General features: G+C 44.0%; 1 protein-coding gene across 1 annotated transcript; it reads right to left on the reverse strand.

Annotated features, from left to right (window-relative positions):
- Position 1: 1 nt before the first annotated feature.
- Positions 2–21,357, reverse strand: LOC129339549 (nucleolar protein 3-like). The gene is made up of 5 exons (XM_054994130.1): positions 21,286–21,357; positions 15,115–15,412; positions 4,165–4,296; positions 976–1,047; positions 2–93 (listed from the first exon to the last, which is right to left on the reverse strand). The coding sequence occupies exons 2-5, from the start codon at positions 15,383–15,385 to the stop codon at positions 2–4; spliced, it is 567 nt and encodes a 188-aa protein (XP_054850105.1). The 5' UTR covers positions 15,386–15,412; positions 21,286–21,357.
- Between the last annotated feature and the right edge of the window lie 598 nt (positions 21,358–21,955).

A 21,955-nucleotide genomic window follows, 5' to 3' on the forward strand; every position in this document is an offset into this window, starting at 1 on the left:
TTTAACTCCTCCTGTGGAAAAGGGAGTTGTTATTACTTATGAGGCATAAAAACTTTGGAAGTAAGAGGCGGATTTGCCTGGGGCTGGAGGAGGCTGAGCAAGAGAGCAACAAACATTTTGAAATGTGTGTCAGACAGTTACACAATCGGTATCAGGCTGTGTGTCAAAGTTGTGGTTAGATGGTGAAGCATCATAGGCCCTCATTGCAAGAACACATAATTTTGACCATGAGAAGCAGGGCCTTTACTGCAGTGGCACCTCTTTTTTCTGAAGGGAAATTTGCTTTCCTTCCTCCTCTCAAGGACTCCTTTCCTTTTGGCTTCTTTGTTCACCAGCTTACATACTTTTGTACCACATTGGGGAGGAAGTATGTGTGAAGATGAGAAAGCTATTTCACTCTGCCTTCTCACAGCAAAGTAACTATGAATACTGTCAGTTGTTTTACCCAGGGCAACTGTTTTGGTTGAAGTTATACTGCTGCTTTGTTCCCCAGGCCTTTACTGAGGAACCATTAAGATCTGATTTTAATATTTATAGTAGCAAAGAGGAATCAGAGGGTGTTAGAAGGTTAAAGGATCCTCTTCTTTCTCAGTGATTCTCTTTTCTAAGAAATTCCCGCCCCTTCTATATATTTATGAAGGAAACACAGGATAAGACCAACTCGTTCCATCTTTAGATTGTACACATGAAAGAATTAGCTCTACCTACAATGGCTACCTACTGTAAGATTTTAGAAATAATATTAATATTCACATACAATGTCACTAAACGGCCTTCTGCAGAAGGAGAAGGGAGTATTGTTCTAAATACTGAGTATATGGGTAGTACAGGAGTGAGTTAGTCATTTCAGAACTTAATACCTAGCACTGCTTGCTTTGTTCATGTGAAAACAGCTTACTTCAAAGTAACTTTGCATCCAACCTATAATTTTCTTCAAAAAATTTCTCAGAGAATCCTGGGGCAACCAATCCTCACCATCAAACATTTCTGTCTCCATTGGTTCCTGACCAAGTTCTTGCCCACCAGGTACATTTTCCAATTCTTCATCTGAAAGAGGGAAAAAACCCAGAAAATTAAGGAGGAGGATTAGTAGTTACTTGTTATTTAAGACATGAGAATATCATCAAGACAAGCCACAGGGGATAATATATCAACTTTTGTGTGCTTCCTTCTCTACTCCAGCTACTCGGTGCTGTGCTATTACAGGGAATACTCATGATTGTTCTAAATGCTGAAGGGGAAGGTTCAGACACGGAATGCTGAACAGCAGAAAGGGAAGTAAAACATCCATTTGGATGAGAGGAAACCACAGGGCTTAGGCTGTGAGGTTCAGGATGGGCAGAAATCCAAGGAAACAAGATATGGAAAATCCTACATGGGGCCTTGGAAGATGAGGAACTTATGTGATTGGTTGGGCGGGAGGGGGTAAGAATTTCATGCACCATTCAAAATAAACCAGATACAGGTTTTTGGGCTGGCACAATACTATTTATTTATTTATTTTTAATTTTTATTTACATTATTTATAGTTCATCTTTGTCACTGAAACTCAAGGTGGATTACAGAGTATAAGTCATTATGATCAATGGCTGGGACATTGAATAAACAAGGCAACAGGGTATGGATTGCAGGAATTTGAAAACAAGCCGAAATCCAAAGACAGAGCTTAAACAATGTGGAAAACAAAACATAAGCAATTTGATACGACATATGAAACAACATGGAAACTACCCAGTAGGGTCATACGTACAGCGATAGACACAAGTACACAGTCATATACAGCCCTTGTCCCTTTACCAAAGCATCTATCTGAACCATTTCTTACAGTATGTCCCTATTATCTTTGGAAAAAACCCTCCTAAATAACTTGGTTTTGCATAGTTTGTAAAAGTTAAGAGAGTGGAAGCTTCCCTGACCTCTTCTGGCAGGCCATTCCATAAGGTGAGGGCCACCACAGAGAATGTGTGTGTATGGGCAGCTGTTGATAAAAGGGTTGCAAATGGATTGGTTGCAAATCTGCGGCCTGAAAAATCACAAGATTGTTTAAGTGATGTATTTCTGTGAGAAAGGGCCAGCTGCCAACTGGCCAGTCTCCCTCAGCAGGCTATCACTAGTGTTTACTAGCCTCTACAGCATATACTATCATCCCAGGATGGCATAGGTTCTGGTGCCATCCCCTTACAGAGCTACTGAGAGCCAGTTTGGTGTACTGGTTAAGAGAGCGGGACTCTAATCTGGAGAGCCGGGTTTGATTCCCCACGCCTCCACTTGAAGCCAGCTGGGTGACCTTGGGCCAGTCACGGCTCTCTGGAGTTCTCTCAGCCCCACCCACCTCACAGGGTATTTTGTTGTGGGGATAATAATGCCGTACTTTGTAAACTATTCTGAGTGGGCATTAAGTTGTCCTGAAGGGCGGTATATAAATCGAATGTTGTTGTTATTATCAAGAGGGGGAAGGAGTCTAACATGAGAGAATAATTAAAATGTTGGGTGTTCAAATCTCCATTTAGCCATGAAACTCACTGAGTGACTTTAGGCTTCTTTCTCTCCTTCAGCCTAACACGTCTCACAGGGTTCTTGTCAGAATAAAACAGGAGGGAAGAACCAGATATGTCATTCTAGGACCCTTGGAAGGAGAGTATGAAACTGTGGTTGGTGGAGGACAAAATACCAGTCTACCTGTCCCTACATAAGATTGCAGAACACCGCTTGCTCCAAGGCTCAAACAGGGATGCCAACAGGCCTGAAGAAAAAAAATGTCCTGTCCCTTTAACAGAGGTGTAATAAGATATTGGCCGTTTCCACACAGCTTACCTTTTGCCGGAACACAGCGTGTTCTCATGCAAAATTGAGCGATAACAGCGTCTTCCTGGCGCAATTTCGCGCATGAAACTCTGTGTTCTGGCAAAAGGTAAGCCGTGTGGAAACAGCCATTATTTACCAGATGATGTTAGTGATGTCTATGCCATGAAAAGCTTGAACTGCCCATTTCCAGACATTCAGCTCTTAAGAGAAGGACCGGACATTTTTCTGTAGGCCAGTCGGCAACCCTACGCTCAAGTCTTCTCTTTTGTCAATAGATCTAATCATGAGTTTTTGAAATGGAAGTTTCTCCACACTTAAAAACTGCAGTAGTACATTTTAAAGCCTGATTCAAACAACCAATTAAAGTAGCATTCAGGCTAAGAACAGTTCAAATGGGCTTTATTCTTTGAAATCAGAAGACTGGTGTTCACACAAAAGTATTATTTGGGAATGTAAAATGGTCTTAACAAAGAAAGAAAAATCACTAGTTAGATTTTCTATCTACGTGACCCGAGTGTTCTTAAACAAAACAGTCTGCCAGAGTTTGGATTCTGCAGCCTCCAGAGGGCACACAACAGCCTTTGCAAGATGATTCACCAGAGAGACCCATAGACTGAATCAAGTTTAATACTTATCATTCCTCATATTAGTATTCTTCATGATTTCTGGGGGGAAAGGCATGTTTTAATTGTGATGATGCAAAGATTTTTGTGCGGTTGAGTTATGGAAGCCGACTTTAAAATCTTATCATTATCATGAAGTCATAGCAATGACAGAGCAAGGCTGCTTATTCTGAAGAATTGATAAAATTTGCATAACAGCCAGTGTGATGTAATAGAGTGTCAGACTGTACATTTGTTGGAGGATGCAACATCTCCCCTTGCTAAAAGGGGATTGTCCTTCCTACATATAACAGGGTGACTAATGTCATTTGGAAACTGACTTCCTTTTTCATTTTAATTTGCACAGTGATAATATCATAGAGACTGGTTTGGGGGCTGGCATGTAAGACCTAGCGTGACCTAGACTAGCAGAAAGGGAGCCTGGAGAGCCAGCATGGTGTAATGGTGGTGTGTCAGACTAGGGTCTGCAACACCCAAGTTCAAAGCCCCACACTGCCATGAAGAGGGCTGGATGACTTTCAGCCACTTACTCTCTGGCGGCCTATCCTACCTCACAGGGTTGTTGAGAGGATTAAACGGGGAAGGCAGAACCATGTACACCACCTAAACCTGCTTGGAAGAAAGGTGGGATAAAAATGAAAAAAATAATAATAAATGTAAGGATAAAGGGGGAGAGAGAGCCAAGCCATGTTCTGCCACAGGAAATGAGAACACATATTAGAAAATGTTCATGTACCTTTAGAATCCTCAGCCAATAACTCGTCTTTCACTTTCGCTTCTTCCACTTCTGGATTTTTTGGCCCACCGTTGTCCAAAATGGCAGGATTACATCCTCCATTTAGATCTGAGCATGCTAGAGGGGAGCAAGCTAAAAGAATAAAAGAAGAATAAAAGAACTATAGATGGGTGAAGGTTTCTTCTAATCAGTTGCTTTATCCCTTGTCCCCCCCATACATATAAGAAAAAGAGATTTCCATCCTAAACCTCCCCCCAGCACTTTAGTATCATTGCTCAAGAATCTTAAAAAATGTGCCAAGTCTTTCCAGGATTTACCTCCTCTCCCAGCCCCCTGGTCTTATTTTCCAGTTCTCAGAAAGAGTTATTAAATTCCTTCCAAAATTCCATATTTATGACAGGCATGAGTGAGTGAAGGGTGTGTGTATGGGGGTGCCTCAGGGTGTGTATTCCGGCTCTGAGATACATTACAGTTTGCTGTCAAGTCCCTGTCAGCAAGGGTTGGGACACTCAGGGTCAAAAAAGAGAAGAAGTATACTTCAGCCATGGATGGCCCTGAGACCCCTAGGGAGGGGTCTTTACCTCTGTACAGTTTGAAACCACACACACGCACCATTATGGGGTACTTATGTTGAATCTGCGTATAACCCACACACCTCACTTATGCTTGTGGCCGGGGGCAATACTAAATGTCAGCAAAGTGACATGTGACACCCTTGGAATGGAACAGCAGGACTGGGCATGGTCGGATATAACAACAATAGCAACAACAATTGCAAACGAATGTTATGAAAGCCAAAATTCAGAAAATCAATGAAAATCCAAAATGTTGACTGTGCCAGGAAAAAGATGAAACTGTGTCCCACCTTATCTCTGAATGCAGCAAAATTGCACAGACGGACTACAAAGCTAGACATGACAGGGCCACAAAGCTGATTCATTGCTTATTGTGTAAAAAGTGTAACTTGCCAGTATCAAAGAATTTATCAGGTGGAAAAAGTGCTAGAAAATGAACAAGTCAAGATCTTGTGGGATTTCAGAATTCAGACTGATCGGCACCTTGAACATAATACACCAAACATAGCAGTCATGGAAAATTGAAAAGTCTGGATAATCGACATTGCAATTCATGGGGATGCCAGAGTCGGAAAAAAACAAGAAAAAATGATTAAATATAGAGATCTGGAAATAGAAACCACCCGACTATGGAAGAAGAATACAACATTAGTCCCCATTGTCATCAGGGCACTTGGAACCATCTCAAAAAACTTTGCAATTCATATGGAAAAACTGCAGCTTTCTGACATAACACCTACAGAACTGCAAAAGACGGTGCTTCTTGGAACAGCATACATATTACACTGATATCTGGTTGATACTTAGGTCTCCAGTGAAAACTTGTATCAGCTTAGCAAGGCCAATCAATAATAACATGTGACCTCTGCCTATTGTTGATTGTGTTTCGGATAAATCGAATAATAATAGCACTTATATACCGCCCTTCTAGACAGATTAGTGCCTCATCCAGAACAGTGAACAAGTTAGTGTTATTATTATCCCCACAATACAGTTGGGGAGCTGGGCTGAGAGGAGTGGCTTACCCAAGGCCACCTACTGAGCTCATGGCAGTAGTGGGATTCGAACCAGTAGTGTGTTGATTTGCAGCCAAACCACTTAACCACTGTGCTACAGCAGCTCTATTATGCAGACTATGGATGCTGTAGATGTTAATGCCACCCCATAATGTAAGAGGCTGCAATTTCAGGTCATGCATACAAGATATGGGTATGCAGTATTACGCAGGGAGCCTGGGTGACTGTACACGGGAAGCACAACAGGCACAGTGCAGCTGCTGTGTTTTTGTGTCACATATACATTACACTTCTATGGTTCAGAGTTATGGAATGCATTCCCTGAAAAGGGTGAGCCTTTGTGATGGAGTTACTAAGGGGTAAGACTAGGAGATTAGATCAAACCCTTAGGGTCTGATTACGCGAGACATGAAATGAGAGTTAGGTTGGGGGAAACACATTTAACAAGTGAATGGTGCTCACCTTCAAATTAGTGTGTGTGTGGGGGGGGACAGGCTCCATAGCACATGCAGAGCTGGGAAAGGCTTTGTGATTCCCTCCCCTGCACCCAGTGTATTTTTACTGGCAAAAAAGAGGTAGGTGCGTGGGCTGTTAGTCTTACCACCTGTATGTCTCCAGCAGTAAGAGAAACAACCCACCTCCCACTGCCTTTTTCTGACTGCAAAAGCACACCGGGTCCAGGAGAGGGTCCAGGAATGCACTTGGCTGATTAATGCATCCAGTCACTCCAGAGTGAGCCTGCTGTACTCTAAGCCCCCTTGAAACTAAAACACAGCCCTCTCCCCAAAATTAGACATAAAGCTTACTTTGAAGACAAGATGCAAAAGTTCTTGGGTAAATACTGGACACTCACAAATGCAGTGTCTGAACACAGCAGATCACTACTCTTAGGGACCAGAAAACAATATTTCAGTAAACCACCATTACAGGGGACTGGTTGAACTGCTGTGCTATGCAGGCTGTGGATGTTTTCCTTTGATAGAATGGCAGATATGGAACCCAGGACAACTGGGGAATCCTGTTGTCCTGAATGTGACAGTATTGTTAGACACAGACTATGAATGTGACAGTGTTGTTAGACACAGAAGAGACAGAGCTTTGTGCTGGCCACGTGTGTGACGTGAAGTTATGCACACTGTCCAGGAAAAAAAACACACACCACATTCTCCTTTGGCCCCACCACAACTGGCTAAGCAGGTTGCACGGCGTGAGTAGTTAATGGTATGATGGTGGGATAACAATGGATGCATTCCAGGTTTTAAATGCCGACAGTGGTTGGTTTTGAGGAAGCACTTCAGTCCAAAAGAACCCACCTCTGTCATCAATGCAGAAAATAAGACAGACATATATTGCCTAATGGGAAATCCATTGTCTTGTTTCTTCCAGAACACTATGGAATGAACCATGAGCAGGATCATGATTGAGGTCACTATCAACATCCACAGATGCGCATGAGGGAAGGTACGCAACTTGCAACTGCAGGGAAAGATGGTCAGTTGGGGTGTGTGTGTGTGGAGATCACAATTCACACCATCTGCTATGTTGCCCGTTATAATCCCCCACCCCATGTGTGTTCTTGCTTTCCAGGTGAGCAATTTTAATTGGAACATAAGCATGCTGTTTAACTTTGTGTTTTTTTCCAACACGCACTTGAAAAATTAATAAATAAAAGAAAGTGAAACTTAAAATCAGGTTTTATATATGACGGAACAACCCTTTAGTGTGAGGTTAAGTAACTGAGCTTGCCTGGTGCGTTTTCACAAACCGTACCACCTGGACATAATCTAAAGAACAAATACAGTCAATACCATTAGAGTTTATTTTCCTATGCGAAAAGTTAACATCATTTATTTTCATTTCATGTCATCTTCCAGTCTAATTGATATATGAACACGTTCGAGAACCCACTAGGGCTATCTGTAGATCTGGAGTGTTACCACCAGAAGGACACGTAACTCCCAGATTCCCATGTCTAGAAATATGTTTACCAATTCAAAATATAAATGCAATTTATTTAAACACAGCTATGAAAAATTCCCCAAGTATCAGTAACCAGTGATCCCAGAACACAGTCCTACCCACAATCCCTTGGTAAAGTGCACAGACAGTTCTGTGGATTTGGCCAGAGGCTAGGCCTGGAACAGCATCCGAAATATCCAAAAGGCCTTGCCACAGCAGGACTCTGTGAAGATGCTGTCTGAATCCTGGAGCTTGCTTATTGCCCTAGGATCAGTTCCCCTTTTCTCCTAGCAAGATGGAAGTGGGGCAGCTCTGTACTAGGGTGCTGGTCTGAAGCACTCAACAAGTTGAAGTGCCAGCAATTTCTGTTCTTTGCTCTTTTTTGAGCTCTTCCCAGCTACTGCTGTTTTGTTAGAAAGAAGAGTTCAGTTCTTCCAGCCACCAGCATTAACTCTATGATCATCACTCCAACACTTGGAAACAAGATTTGCCTTCCAAAGAATAGTAGAATCAACTTTAATCTCTCCCTCTCCTGTCTTTCCAGCTAGCCTAGTCCTGTATTATACCACCTCTCCTACTCATGGTGACCTCTTTTTTAATACACATGCCCCATGAGCCTTTGCTAAACATGCAAATTGATACAACTCTAGGTACAGCTCAGTTATATGCTAGTCTGGTCTATCTATGTATCTGCAGTCTATTAATCAGACCTAGCTCCTAGGCCCCAAACCCTTTTTCCAGTACAGGCTTACAGACATGTAAATATCTTCTGGACCTCCTGGTCTGTAACCATTAACTAATCAGTTGTCTTTGATTCAGGATACCACAGAATTGTAGATTTGCATTAGGCAACACTGTCAACCAGATCTCTGCTAAAATCTTTACACCCATTGCCAACCAAAAATCTTTACAAACCTATGTCCTCAATCTTCTTTCCATCACAGAATTTATCTAGTGTTCATGTGAAAGATGGAATTAAACTGATAGGGTCAATCTTTGGATCAACATCTGACCATTACCTTCAAGAAGCTTGAAGAGAGTGTTGTAGCTCTCTATGTACATTTTGGAGACTTTTTGTGTGTGAGGAAGAGGCAGAAGAGGGGGTGTGAAACTCTATGCTGTTCCAGTGGTTCTCTGGTGGTGGGTTCCAGTATTTGCACAGTTTCTGTTGTTTTGTTTGATATGTTAATGTTTGAAATCATAAATATAGCGCCCCCTAATAACAACAATAGTGTGCTTATATACCGCCCTTCTGAACAGATTAATGCCACACTCAGAGCTAGGGTTGCCAGGCCCCCTCAATCTCCCAGCGGGAGATTGGGGCCTGGCTCTTACCTGGGGGGGGGGGTGCGTGCATGCTTCACGCACATGCTCCTCCAAGCATGATGACATCACTTTGAAGTGATGTCATCACGCAGCCCCCTAGCTTGCACCGTTGGGGGCTGCTGCGGAGCGCAGGAACGCTCCTGCACTTCGCAGCAGCCCAAAACGGGCCTGATCCACACCAAAACGGGCCCAATCTGCGCCAAAATGGGCGCGGATTGGGCTCGTTTTGGCACAGATTGGGCCCATTTTGGGCTCCTGCAAAGCATGGGAGCATTCCTGCGCTCAGCAGGGGCTCACAATGGGCCCAATCTGTGCCAAAACAGGCCCAATCCGCTCCTGTTTGGGCGCGGATCCAGTGGCCCCGATCCATGCCAAAACAGGCATCCTGGCAGTGGCTGTGCACGGGGGTGCGCAGCTCCAAAGGGGGGCGCGCATGGAAGGTGCACTGGCCAGGTAAGTTGGGGCAATTCCCCTGGGGTCTGGCAGCCCTACTCAGAGCAGTGAACAAAGTCAATGTTGTTGTTATCCTCACGATACAGCTGGGGAGCTGAGAGAAGTGGCTTACCCAAGGCCGCCTGCTGAGCTCATGGCAGTAGTGGGAGTCGAACTAGCAGAGTGCTGATTCGCAACCCAAACAATTAACCATTATGCTACAGCACTTCCCTTCTTTTGCCTTTGTTACTCACCTTTCTATAACCTATCCTTTTTAAAAAGTAATGTTTCATAATTTTCATAACTTTTTTAAAAAAGACTTCTATTTATACAGAAAATATTTTTGTTAATAACGTTTAGGCAAGCTGGATGAATGGGTAGGAGAACATCCAGTACTTCTTCACAGGTCAATCTCTGGTCATGTCCTGCCCCTTTCATTGGAAGTCCATTCAGGGAAAATCTACCCATGTCATCCTGAATCATTAATTTGAAATTGCTCTTTCCTCATGGAGGTTTTTCTGTGCTTCTGCTTCCAATTCAAATTTATCTTTTCGTTTTCCAGAGATAGCACATGTTGTAGTGCTGTTATAGTCCTCCCAACATGAGTCGAAAGCAAGGAAAAGAATCTTTGGCATGTGGTAGCACCCTCATTTTAAATATTGCAACATTCAAGACATAGATTTAGAGCAGAAAAACAGACCCATCTTGAAAGCTTAAGGAGTAATACCCTTAAATTATGCCAGGAACACAGGAAGGAATAAAAAGTAGATGTGTGACTGTCAAAGACAGATATTTTTCCTTCTTCAACAATTATTCCTGCCTATAGTCTTTGCCATCAGCCATTATTAGCACCTGATCACCTGAAAGATGGGAAGTAGAAAAGATGGAGAAAATCCTTAGCCAACAGTTCCCCAGTATTGAACAGATGGTCTACTAATACAGTTAGTAGTAGTTAAAGGAAGCTTCATATCCTGTAGCTGACCTCTGTGTGGGTCCAAAGCCGATGACAAAAAGCCAAAAATAAGAGGTCTAAGGAGGAAACCAATAATCAGTATTATGCCAAGTGACAAATTTGGCTCATAGTTCATTATCAGGGGGATGGTGAAATCTCAAATGGAGGAAAAAAATCACCCAGATTGCATCAGTACGAACCAGAAATGCAAGTATTGCTCAAAATTAACAAGGTTCCTCCATGGTTCACACTGACAACATGCAGAAGAGGTCAGGTCCTTGTTGCTTTCCAAATATCCCTAGTGTACTGAAGCCCAAGTTCGCGTAAATGCAATTGTTCACGTACATGCCTTATTGCCCGCACCCCAGTCCTTCCCTCTTGCAGTTGTCTTCCTCGCTGTCAGAATTTATTGATCTTATGGCTGAAGAATTTGGAATGATGTATAGGAATGCCTCGTTTGCTCGCTGCTTTTTTGAGATGGCGAGAAAGGGCTGGGCAACTGAACAGGACACACACTCAGAATCTCTATCTTGCTAACAATAATCAAGAATGATCAAGAGGCAGTTTCCTAAACTAGAAATCAACCTGCCAGCTACACAAGACACCTCGGCACGTGTTCGTCAAGTGTAGGGAGATGCAATGTGAGCTGGGAAGGGTAGTTTTAAAAGACAGAGCCGGTGGAGATCGCTCCTCAGAGGGTTTGTTAATTTTATCTTCACCTCCCCAAAGGTTCTGTCAATTTCACCTCTCCAGTCTAAAACTGTGTGGCATCACAACCAGAGGGCAGAGAGGAATGGAAATGGGCTGGAGCTGCCTTCCAGAGCTGGGCTTGGACCTGGAGAGGTTATAATGGTCTGAAGTTTCCCTTCTGGCGTTTCACAGCCCCTTCACACAGCTCCAGTGTATCACAAAGCCTTTGCCCTTTGCCAGCTCTGTCTTTTTAAACTACCCTTCCCAGCTAACATTGCATCTCCTGACACGTGTTCTTTATGTGTTAGATGTCTTGTGTAGAGAAACTCATGGTATCCATGCTTTGTGGGGGGGGCTGGGACGGAGAGAAAATAAAGCAGTCAGCACACACACATGCTTTCCTTAGATATTTAAACAGATGCTCGGTACCTAGTTAGGCTCTGAAAAGCCACAGCCTATCAGTGGCCAATGGGTCCAGCTCAGCACAAGGCAGGTTTTTTATCCTCACTGGAAAGCATCCAGAGAGGGGCTATGGGAGGCACAATCACTTGCCTGGGAATCTAATGCCAGATCAGTGGTTTGGTTATATGTCTTGCCTGCCTTTACTCTCTAGATGCTCTACCGGGAGATTTGCAAATTAACAAGATCTGACAGATATGTATTGCTCTCAAATACGTATTGCTCTCAGATATGTGTTGCTCTCAGAAAGCAGAAGCGCTTAACAATATTTTCACAGCTCTAGCAAAATGGAAGAAGGAAGTCTGTCTGTGTCATGGACTAAGTTATAGGAAGTTCTGCTCTCAAAGTTTACTGTTGGGGTTAGTCATCAAATATCAAGGAAAGCTATTGCCCTGGAGAAACGAAAAGTGAGAGACAGGAATTAAGTGGCTCAGAGCCAGCAGCAAGCACAAGGACAGAGTTTGGCAATCCTGGTTCCCAGTCCTTACCAACACCTAGGATTGCCAACCTCCAGGTAGTGGCTGGAGCTCTCCTGGAATGACAACTGATCTCCATGCCACAGAGATCAGTCCCCCCTGGAGAAAATGGCTGCTCTGAAGGGTGACCTCTATGACATTATACCCCATGGAGATCCTTCTCCTCTCCAAATCCCTGCCTCTTCAGGCTCCATTCCCAAAATCTCCAGGAATTTCCCAATCAGGAGCTGGCAACTCTACCAACGCCTTTTCCCCACCCCCACAAAACACAAAAGACTACCCCCTTCTGTCCCCAAACCAGGATGGAATTGATACACTTGGGCCACTCCACTTCATTTTTATTATTCTTTCTAGTGTACCAAGTTTGTGATCCTGATTTCTGAGTCACCCCCCCCCAACATGTCTGTCTTTTACAAGCCTTTTTCTAACATACTTTCTCACACTCCCATTTTGTCTCTTAAATCAATTTGCTATGGGCAGAATGGAGCTGAACTGGTATTGGGAATCATATGTCCACAGAATTTCCATAACTTTCCCTTTATTCCCAGATTCATGTAGACTAAAACTTAATTTTCGCAAGAAATTGTGAATGGAATATATTAATCTTTCAAAAATAAACTTTGAGTTCTACTTCTGAAAAATGGCTTCTGCGGCTGAACCCTGGCACAGATTAAACCCAGATCCTCACCTAAACCATCCGGGTACTTTTGAGAAAGTCACTACTAGCCTCAGTTTTCCTTCTTGTGAAATGGCGGTAATGGGGCACCTTAGAAGTTTCTTGCAAGGGTAGATACAAAATCAAAAAGCACAGCAGAGGTTAGATGCTGCATTTGTTGGAATAAATCAGTGTAGCCTAATTTGAATAGAAAGAGTGAAAAGTACTTGCAGATGGAAAGGGGGCTTGATACTTTGTATAGTGTCAGTTTGTTTATCTGTTGTTATTGAACTGGCCCCTTCCTGCTGTGAATGAACATTCCTTTTGTGTAGGTTAAAAAAAAAGGTATGTTACTGTAACTGTCTCTCTCTTATGTACAAGTCATGAATAAGTTTCATAGTTTGCCATTCGCTTTTCTGTATATAGTTATTAAATGAAGTTCAATATTATCTGAACAAATACATCTGCAAAATGATATTACTTCTCACTGGATTCAACTATAACAACAACAACAACATTCAATTTATATACCGCCCTTCAGGATGACTCAATACCCACTCAGAACGGTTTACAAAGTATGTCATTATTATCCCCACAACAAAACACCCTGTGAGGGGAGTGGAGCTGAGAGCTCCTAGAAGCTGTGACTGACCAAAGTCACCCAGCTGGCTTCAAGTGGAGGAATCAAACCTGGTTCTCCAGATTAGAGTCCTGCGCTCAGGGGCAGCACGCCTATTGAGGCCAGGTAGGCGGTGGCCGCAGGCGCGGGGTGCCGGAGGGAGCGCTGGAAGAGGCGCGGGGGGCGAGAGCGCGCCCCCCAAAGCAGAAGCCTCCTATTCCTCCCACCCCGCGCCGCCGCCGCCAGCACAAGCCCCCGGCCGGGCGCAGCCACCGCGGGCAGGCATCTGCTGCAGCGGAGGCAACCGAGCGGGAAAGCTCGGAGGCTGCCCGCCGCAGTGATCGGGCCGGCAGCGGCACGTGCGCTCCCATGATGACGTCACGCATGACGTCATCACGCAGGCAGGTGCGCGCGTGCTCGTGCACGCGTGGGGGGGCACTTGGCCAGCCAGCCGCGAGCACGGCAAACCCTAGCGCCGCCCCTGCCTGCGCTCTTAACCACTACACCAAACTGGCTCACCATATCTGTCTGTCTGTCTGTCTGTAGCAGGATATTCCACCTTCTTCATATATACATAGGCTTTTCTATAATCTTATGGCACAGTTTGATACTGGCACAGAATTCAAGGCCCTGAAAGTTTCCACTACTCTTTCTTTGTTTTTAAGGAAAGGAATGGATACTTGGCAAAACCTCAAAAACTAGCAGCAGGGGGCTGGATTTCTAGTGGTCAAAGCCACCAGTGATGTATGTAGTTCTTGTCCTGCTGCACAGTTTGCAGAATTATACCAATTAAACAAAATACATGCAGATTTGCATGTCATCTGTTTTGAAATGCATCACATCTTAGGACAGAATTTGGATTATGTAGTAAGATTCAGGAATTAAAAGCATTTAAAGGTTCATAGACACAGACGGATCTTCATGAGAGACACGTAGGACATATCAGAGCCAAGCTACAAGTGATGCCTTACACAGGTTGCAAAATCAAAAAGAGTCCAGTAGCACCTTTAAGACTAACCAATTTTATTTTATTGTAGCATAAGCTTTCGAGAATCAAGTTCTCTTCATCAGATGCCTGATCCGAACTGGTCAAATACAGTTCGGATCAGGCATCTGATGAAGAGAACTTGATTCTCGAAAGCTTATGCTACAATAAAATAAAATTGGTTAGTCTTAAAGGTGTTACTGGACTCTTTTTGATTTTGCTACTACAGACTAACACGGCTAACTCCTCTGGATCTATTACACAGGTTGGACACTTGTCAGCTTCCCTCAAGTTTTGATGGGAAATGTAGGCGTCCTGGTTTTACAGCTTGGCTCTCCATTACAGCTGCAAGACCAGGATGCCTACATTTCCCATCAAAACTTGAGGGAAGCTGACAAGTGTCCAACCTGTGCCAGGCGTCACTTGTAGCTTGGCTCTCAGTGTACAGGGAAATGTGTGCAGAGCTGGAGTGGGATGGAGCATCCCAGTCCAGCCCTAGGGTTGCTAACCTCCGGATGGTAGCTGAAGATCTCCCAGAATTACAGCTGATCCCCCAGGCCACAGAAATCAGTCCCCCTGGCTACTTTGGAATGTGGAGGCTATGACAGTATATCCTGATGAGGTCCCTCCCCTCCACAAACCCCTCCTTCCCCAGGCTCCACCCACAAAATCTCCAGGAATTTCTCAACCTGGAGTTGGCATTCCTACCTCACTTAAACTGCATTCAGCTCCGAGTTAAGACAGGTCACATGTACAAGGCTACAGTGAATCAGATCTAGATAACCTGAACCACATCCCAAACTCACCACTCGCTGGAGGCCACAGATCCGGAGGCAGATCTGGAAAGAGGCCCCGGATGCCCTCAAGGAACGTCTGGCAGGTCTGTTCCCCTTTGATCTGGACTTTAACCAAGAGCCTGCGGATCTTCTCTTTCGGGTCCGACAACTTATCCAAAACTTCATAGTCAGCCTCCGAAACAAGGCCCTGGGCAGCTGTGTCGTCCAAGATGAGATCAGGTGCTCTTTGGAGGAAGGTGATGAGCTTTTCACGGCCCCTCCGGATCGTCTCGAAGGCCATGGGCGGGGGACGACTAAGGAAACTGTCCTGGAGGAAAAAAAACTGGTTTTTAAGGCTGTTTCCTGTTCAGAGAGCTCTCATCCCATTATGTGCTTATGAGGGGAAATTTTCCCTAAAATCCAGTTTAGGGGTTTCCTTTAAGCCTTCAGTCTTTCAAAAATGTTGGATTTTGATTAGCAAAGTAGATTATCGTGTATTAGAATAGAATAAGAACAGACTCCTGTGTTTAGCTCTAGAAAAATACTTTACTGCTTATCAGGGTTAAAAGGTTACATTGGTGAAAAGTAGATCCAGAGGAGTTAGCCGTGTTAGTCTGTAGTAGCAAAATCAAAAAGAGTCCAGTAGCACCTTTAAGACTAACCAATTTTATTATAGCATAAGCTTTCGAGAATCAAATCTGATGAAGAGAACTTGATTCTCGAAAGCTTATGCTATAATAAAATTGGTTAGTCTTAAAGGTGCTACTGGACTCTTTTTGATTGGTGAAAAGTAGCTAACTATCTGGCTACTACATCTTGGTGGTCAAAGAGAAAGACCCTGAGAGTGGGTTTAGACTCTGAGAACAAAGAGCAATAAACTAGCAATAAGTTGCTAGTTAATTGCCCCCCATAAACTGATTGCCCAATAGCAAATCCCAGATCTTCTTCATTAGGCATAAAGACTCCCCTTTCTGTGGCGGGAAACTTAACTCAACAGCTAAGTGGTTCTATGCAAACTAACTGACCAACCAAGTAACAGAACAATTTAACTCTTTCATGACTGAACGTGGACACTTGCTAAAATCTCAACAAATACCCTAATAAGCATCACCCAAAGTCAAATTGTCAGGCCCCTTTTGACAATTTGTTTAAAATAACTTCTGTCAAACTAATATGTTGCAAGACCTGCTCTAGCTGTCCAGAAAATGTCTTCAACAAAATATTTACGTGCTCCCCACTTCTCTGAGCAGGGAGGGGTCCCAGGGGGCAGTGCCCGAGGAAACCATGCCGAGGGCACAGAGATGCTCCTACACGGTAGAAGATCTGCTATTATCCAGATCCCCAGAAAGAAGAGAGAGAAAGAGATCTTGCCTTCCCAAGAGACTCCAGCCACCTCACAATGGTCTTTTATCTGCTTTTCTCTGTTTTTCCCTTCCAGCATCTAAAGTGCTTGCACACAGAGGTGCAAATCTGCCCTTCCTTTCAGCTGGGGACAGGGGTCACTTCCTCCAAGTCCTGCTGGGTGTTTGAACAGAATCATTTCCTAGATGCATCTGGCAGGGAGAGCTGTGGTTATCGAAGGCTTATACTACATAGGAATTGGATGCTTTTACTGCTGCAAACTAACACGGCAAACTGACTCCACACCAAAAGGAGATGTTTACATTTACTAGCAAAGGAATGTTTTGGTTGCCTCCCCGCTAATTGCATCTTGTCCCCTTCTGATATATGTCCCTTCTCTCCCCTCTCCCTCCTCCTCTTCTGTATTTGACCAGTTTGTATCATGCATCTGACGAAGAGAACTTGATTCTCAAAAGCTTATGCTACAATAAAATTGGTTAGTCTTAAAGGTGCTACTGGACTCTTTTTGAATTTCCTAGGAAAGATCTAAGGAATGCGAGCATTTGTTTTGCCTGTGGTCTCCTCTGAGGCATGCCACTCAAGGCCACGCTCACCGAATAGACCTATTCACAATTCCCTGATGCCAAACTCACAAGGCCACATTGCAAGAACACCCTGCCATAAACTGTAAAAAGGCACCTATTGCTGTTGGGTGCTAGTGTTGGACGGCAGTGTTGCAAAAACACCACCAGCACGGCCTCTCCTAAGAGCCCCGTGGTGCAGCGTGGTAAGCTGCAGTACTGCAGCCTAAGCTCTGCTCATGACCTGAGTTTGATCCTGGTGGAAGCCGGTTCAGGTGGCTGGCTCAAGGTGGACTCAGCCTTCCATCCTTCTGATACCCAGTTTCCTGGGGGTAAAATGTAGCTGACTGGGGAAGGCAATGGCAAACCACCCCGTAACAAAAGTCTGCCAAGAAAACATCGTGATGTGATATCCCCTCCATGGGTCAGTAATGACTTCGTGCTTGCACAGGGGACTACCTTTACCTTTTTATGGCCTCTCCTGCAAAGTGAACCAACCCAGATAATGCTTTCCTTGGAAATTCTTGGCAGTTGGGGAAGCAGGGAGAGCAACAGAACAGTATAACGATGTGTTGTTAAATGTAGGGAGTGCCTGCACAGACTGCTACAATATAGACATGATTCATCTTTTTTTAATGATTTGTTTTCCTTCAGAATTTTATTTGCATAAAAATGTAATCAAAACTCATGCAGATAATAAACTAGGGTTTCTTTAATGGTGAGCATTCCAGTTCCTTCAAGAAAACTTGTGTCTTTAATAATTTGGACATTTTGAGAACAAAAGATCAACACCGGCTGGGCATGTGTGCGTGTGTGTGTGGGTGGGTGTGGCCGAACCAAGTGCCAATGATCAAAGCAGGAATAGCCGGAAACCAGTACGCTCTGCTTCTCATCCCCCGTCCTTCATGGAGGAGGTGCAATGATGGGGAAATCTTTACCTGCTGACTTTCTGCCTGTCCCACAAGGCACACAATGTGTCTATTTTTAAAAAGAGGCAATTCCGCTGAAAAGTACATGTTCCCGTCTACATAGAGACAGTGATCTAGTCTCTCTTCACAAGACAATCTTACACACAGATGCTCAAGTGACCATTTTCGCCGAGGGCGATTTAAACTTTAAAAAACTCCCCCCTTGTTCCAGCTGACCCAAAGTGATGTCATTGTGAGGTCCTGAGTTCCACCACCTCTTTTCCCAGGAAAAAAAGCCCTGCTCTGTTCACTGTTATGTAGGCCATTCTTGACTCTTTGTAGTTGTCTTTTTGTTGTGTGATACTTTCCCTCTTTTGCCCTGTCTTTTAATTTTCCACAATAAAAATAAAAAATAATTTTTAAAAAACTGGAAATGCCTTAAGGACGGACATGCTCTTTTTGATTTGGGGGTGGGGCAGAGGTCTTTGAAATGGGTATTATAACTGGCAGGGTTTTTTTTTACTGGCTTTGTTGTTTTAGACTGCCATTGTTTTTAGACTGTTTTAGTTCTGCCATTGTATTTAGACTTTTATCACTCAGCTTGGGTTCCAGTTGGCTGAAAAATGGAAAAAGAGACCTTCCTCCCAGTTATCGCCCCCTCCTTATTGTGGAGTACCTGGCTTGTAGGTCTTTGAGGGAAGGGTCAACACATTCCCTCTTCCCTTCACTACCAGATAAATGATATTTGTTTTGTTATAGAGGCAGGCACTGCCAATGTATAAACCTGGGCAGAAACAAGGGAGAGAGAAACCAGCAGGAAGAATTCCTCTGCCATCCGGTGATGGATGGATGGACGTGTTTTGGAATTCACCAACCAAAACACCATCGAGGAGTCTCCATCTAGTTGGTTATATAACGGGTTCTGTTATTTGTTTGCCATAACAATGATCTCTCTGCTGATGATACGGAACTTCGATGGCTCGAGGGGATGGGAGTGTGTCTCACTGCACCTGTGGCTCCGAAACGCAGTGCTGAACCACTCCCTAAGCTGTCGCTTTGAGTCTGCCAGGGCAAAACCAGCTGGGATGAGCACCTGGGAAAGAGAGAGCGCACCGCTCCCAGATGCCAAAGCAAAGAGGGTTTCGAGTTTTCCCCACTCAGCGTTCTAGGAAAAGTTTTGCCTCCTGTATTTCTACTTGACTCAGCAGATAAAGGCACAGGTGCCTTGCCAAAAAAAAAAAAAGAGGCAAACTTACGTAAAGTTTCAGGCATGTAGCCGTGTTATTCTGCTGCAGAACAGCAAGATTCAAGACCAGTAGCACCTTAAAGACTAATTAGATGTTCCAGAGCATAAGCTTTTGAGAGTCAAAGCTCCCTTAATCAGATACAAGTAGTAATGCAGATCCCTGAGCTCTTAATGGAGCTTTGACTCTCAAAAGCTTATTTCTGGGAAATCTTGCTGGTCTTTAAGGTGCTACTGGACTCGATTCTTAGATAGAATCGCTTCCTACATTGGCAATACATAAGAAAGCCTGGTTTCATTTAAGAACTTATTAGCATAATGATTTCGAATAGACCCAAGTGTAGTGTAGCGGTTAGAGTTTCAGAAAGGATCTGGGAGCCCCAGGTTAAAATCCTTACTCATCCATGGCTAGATGACCTTGAGGCAGTCATGCTGGTCTCTCTACATGAGACATCTGACACATGAAGAATACGTGTTGGGAGACGCAATGTTAGCTGGGAAGGGTAGTTTAAAAAGACAGAAGCGGCTTTCCTATGCACTGGAGCTGTGTGAAGGGGCTGTGAAATGCCAGAAGGGAAGCTTCAGCCCATTGCAACCTCTCCAGGTCCAAGCTCGGCTCTGGAAAGCAGCTCCAGCCCATTTCCATTCCTCGCTGCCCTTTGGTTGTGATCCCACACAATTTTAGATTGGAGAGGTGAAATTGACAGAGCCTTCTGGGAGGTGGAGGTGAAAATAAACTCTCTGAGGAGCAAGCTCCAAGGGCTCTGTCTTTTAAAACTACATTTCCCAGCTAACATTGTGTCTCCCTACACTTGATGAACATATGCCAAGGAGTCTTATGTGGAGAGATTCAGTCCAAAATATCTCCGAGGACTGCTGTGAGTCTAAAATAGGGAAATGGAGAATGAAGTAGGCCAGCCTACCTGGGGGAAAGGATGGGATCAAACGTATTGGGTAGGAAACAGTACTTACAATATTACAGTGATTTTTATTTTTGAGGTTTTATGCATATTGTTTGTTGCCTGAGGAGTGGGTCCCCCCCAATTGGGACCCAAAGCAGCTTAGAATATTGCAACCCTGCAAGGAAGATTAGAGTGAGTGACCCAAGGTCATCCAGTGAGCTTCATGGGTCTCCCATAGTTGAGGCCAAAATTCTAACCACTACACCATGCAGGTGTATAAATAGGTGAAGGTACAATAAATAAACAGTCTGAAATAACAACACAATTAAGCACTTACCACAGCTTGATTTTGTTTAAAATTTATTTAGCATCAGGGCCCTGTAACCATTCAGCCAGTGATTTTTTTACTTTCTGTGAAAGTCCCTTCCCACTCAACATGCACAAATTCATACAAGATTTACTCTTCTTGAAAAATCACTCTCAAGGTTCTAGCTCTCATCTTTACAGTGGAGAAATATGTAATGTTTGGGAGTTAAAATACATGCAAATTAAGGTTGCTGAACCCCCCACCCCCAATAGTATCTTCCACTGGTAACCTAGTGCAAGTTGGAAAGATAGATCTATTAAGCAGGGCTTTTTTTCAGCTGGAACGCGGGGGAACAGAGTTCCGCACCTCTTGAAAATGGTCACATGGCTGGTGGCTCTGCTCCCTGATCTCCGGACAGAGGGGAGTTTAGATTGCCCTCTGCGCCATGCGGCATGGAGGGCAATCTAAAATCCCCTCTGTCGGGAGATCAGGGGGCGCGGCCACCAGCCATGTGACCATTTTCGCCGAGGGCGATTTAAATTTTAAAAAACTCCCCCTTTGTTCCAGCTGATCCAAAGTGACATCATTGTGCGGTCCTGGGAGCGTGCGCACACTTTGCGTACGCACATGTGGTACCGGGGCCCTACCTCCCGCCAAGAGTTGCCCCCTGTGCTGGCAACCCACTGAGTTCCACCACCTCTTTTCTCAGAAAAAAGCCCTGCTATTAAGTATCATTAGGGACTGGAAAACCTCACTCCCAAGTTTAATAATATGTTTATATCTCAAAAGAAAATGCAGCTGGAAAGGAAGGAAAAAACAATGGAGAGTAAAGTACTAGAAGAATCTTGCCTTGACCCCATCTCCCAATTAATATCTCCTTACCTGTTTGTTCTGAGAAAAAACTCCAGCAAAAACTTACCCAGATCCTGTTGTATGCAGAAATAGGGAAATAAAAAGTCTACCTTGGCATATATCTGAAACTGAACATAATCTGTTTCATTTTAACAGAAACGAAACAGAAAGCTTTCTTTTTCTTAGTATTCTTGGAGTCGAAAGAGTTCCTATGTGGTAACAGAGGCCTGATCTGCAAAAATTAACCCATGACACTTAGGCCGTTGTCACACGGGCATCTCTTCCATTAAATTTACAGCATATAGCGTCCTACCTGTTATCGGCACAGTAACGTTTCTTTGGGTCACCTAACGGCTCTTCGCGCCACCAGCTGTCCACACCGAAGCACTCTGTTCTGTTCTCTCTAACCGCGCAGAAGCAGCTCCTCCCCCCTTTTTTAAAATTATTCTGGCGTTTAATTCCGCTATAACGGAATAACAGCATATAAACATTCCGTTAGAGCAAAACATTACGACCCTTTTGTTTTTCCAACTTTGAAATTATATAAATAGCCCTTTGCCCGCAGAAAACTCCCTGTCTGACGTGATCCCCATCGCTGACGACTCTGCCATGGCGATTGAGTCATTTTTACTTCAGCAGAAAGTTTGCATTGTGTTATGTCGTTATGGCGTTATAAGGACATAATAAAATTTAAAAAAGGGGAGTCGCAGGAAGAAATGGATTCTGGGATTGAAGGG

Source organism: Eublepharis macularius, chromosome 12 (assembly GCF_028583425.1).
Source record: "Eublepharis macularius isolate TG4126 chromosome 12, MPM_Emac_v1.0, whole genome shotgun sequence".
NCBI lineage: Eukaryota > Metazoa > Chordata > Lepidosauria > Squamata > Eublepharidae > Eublepharis > Eublepharis macularius.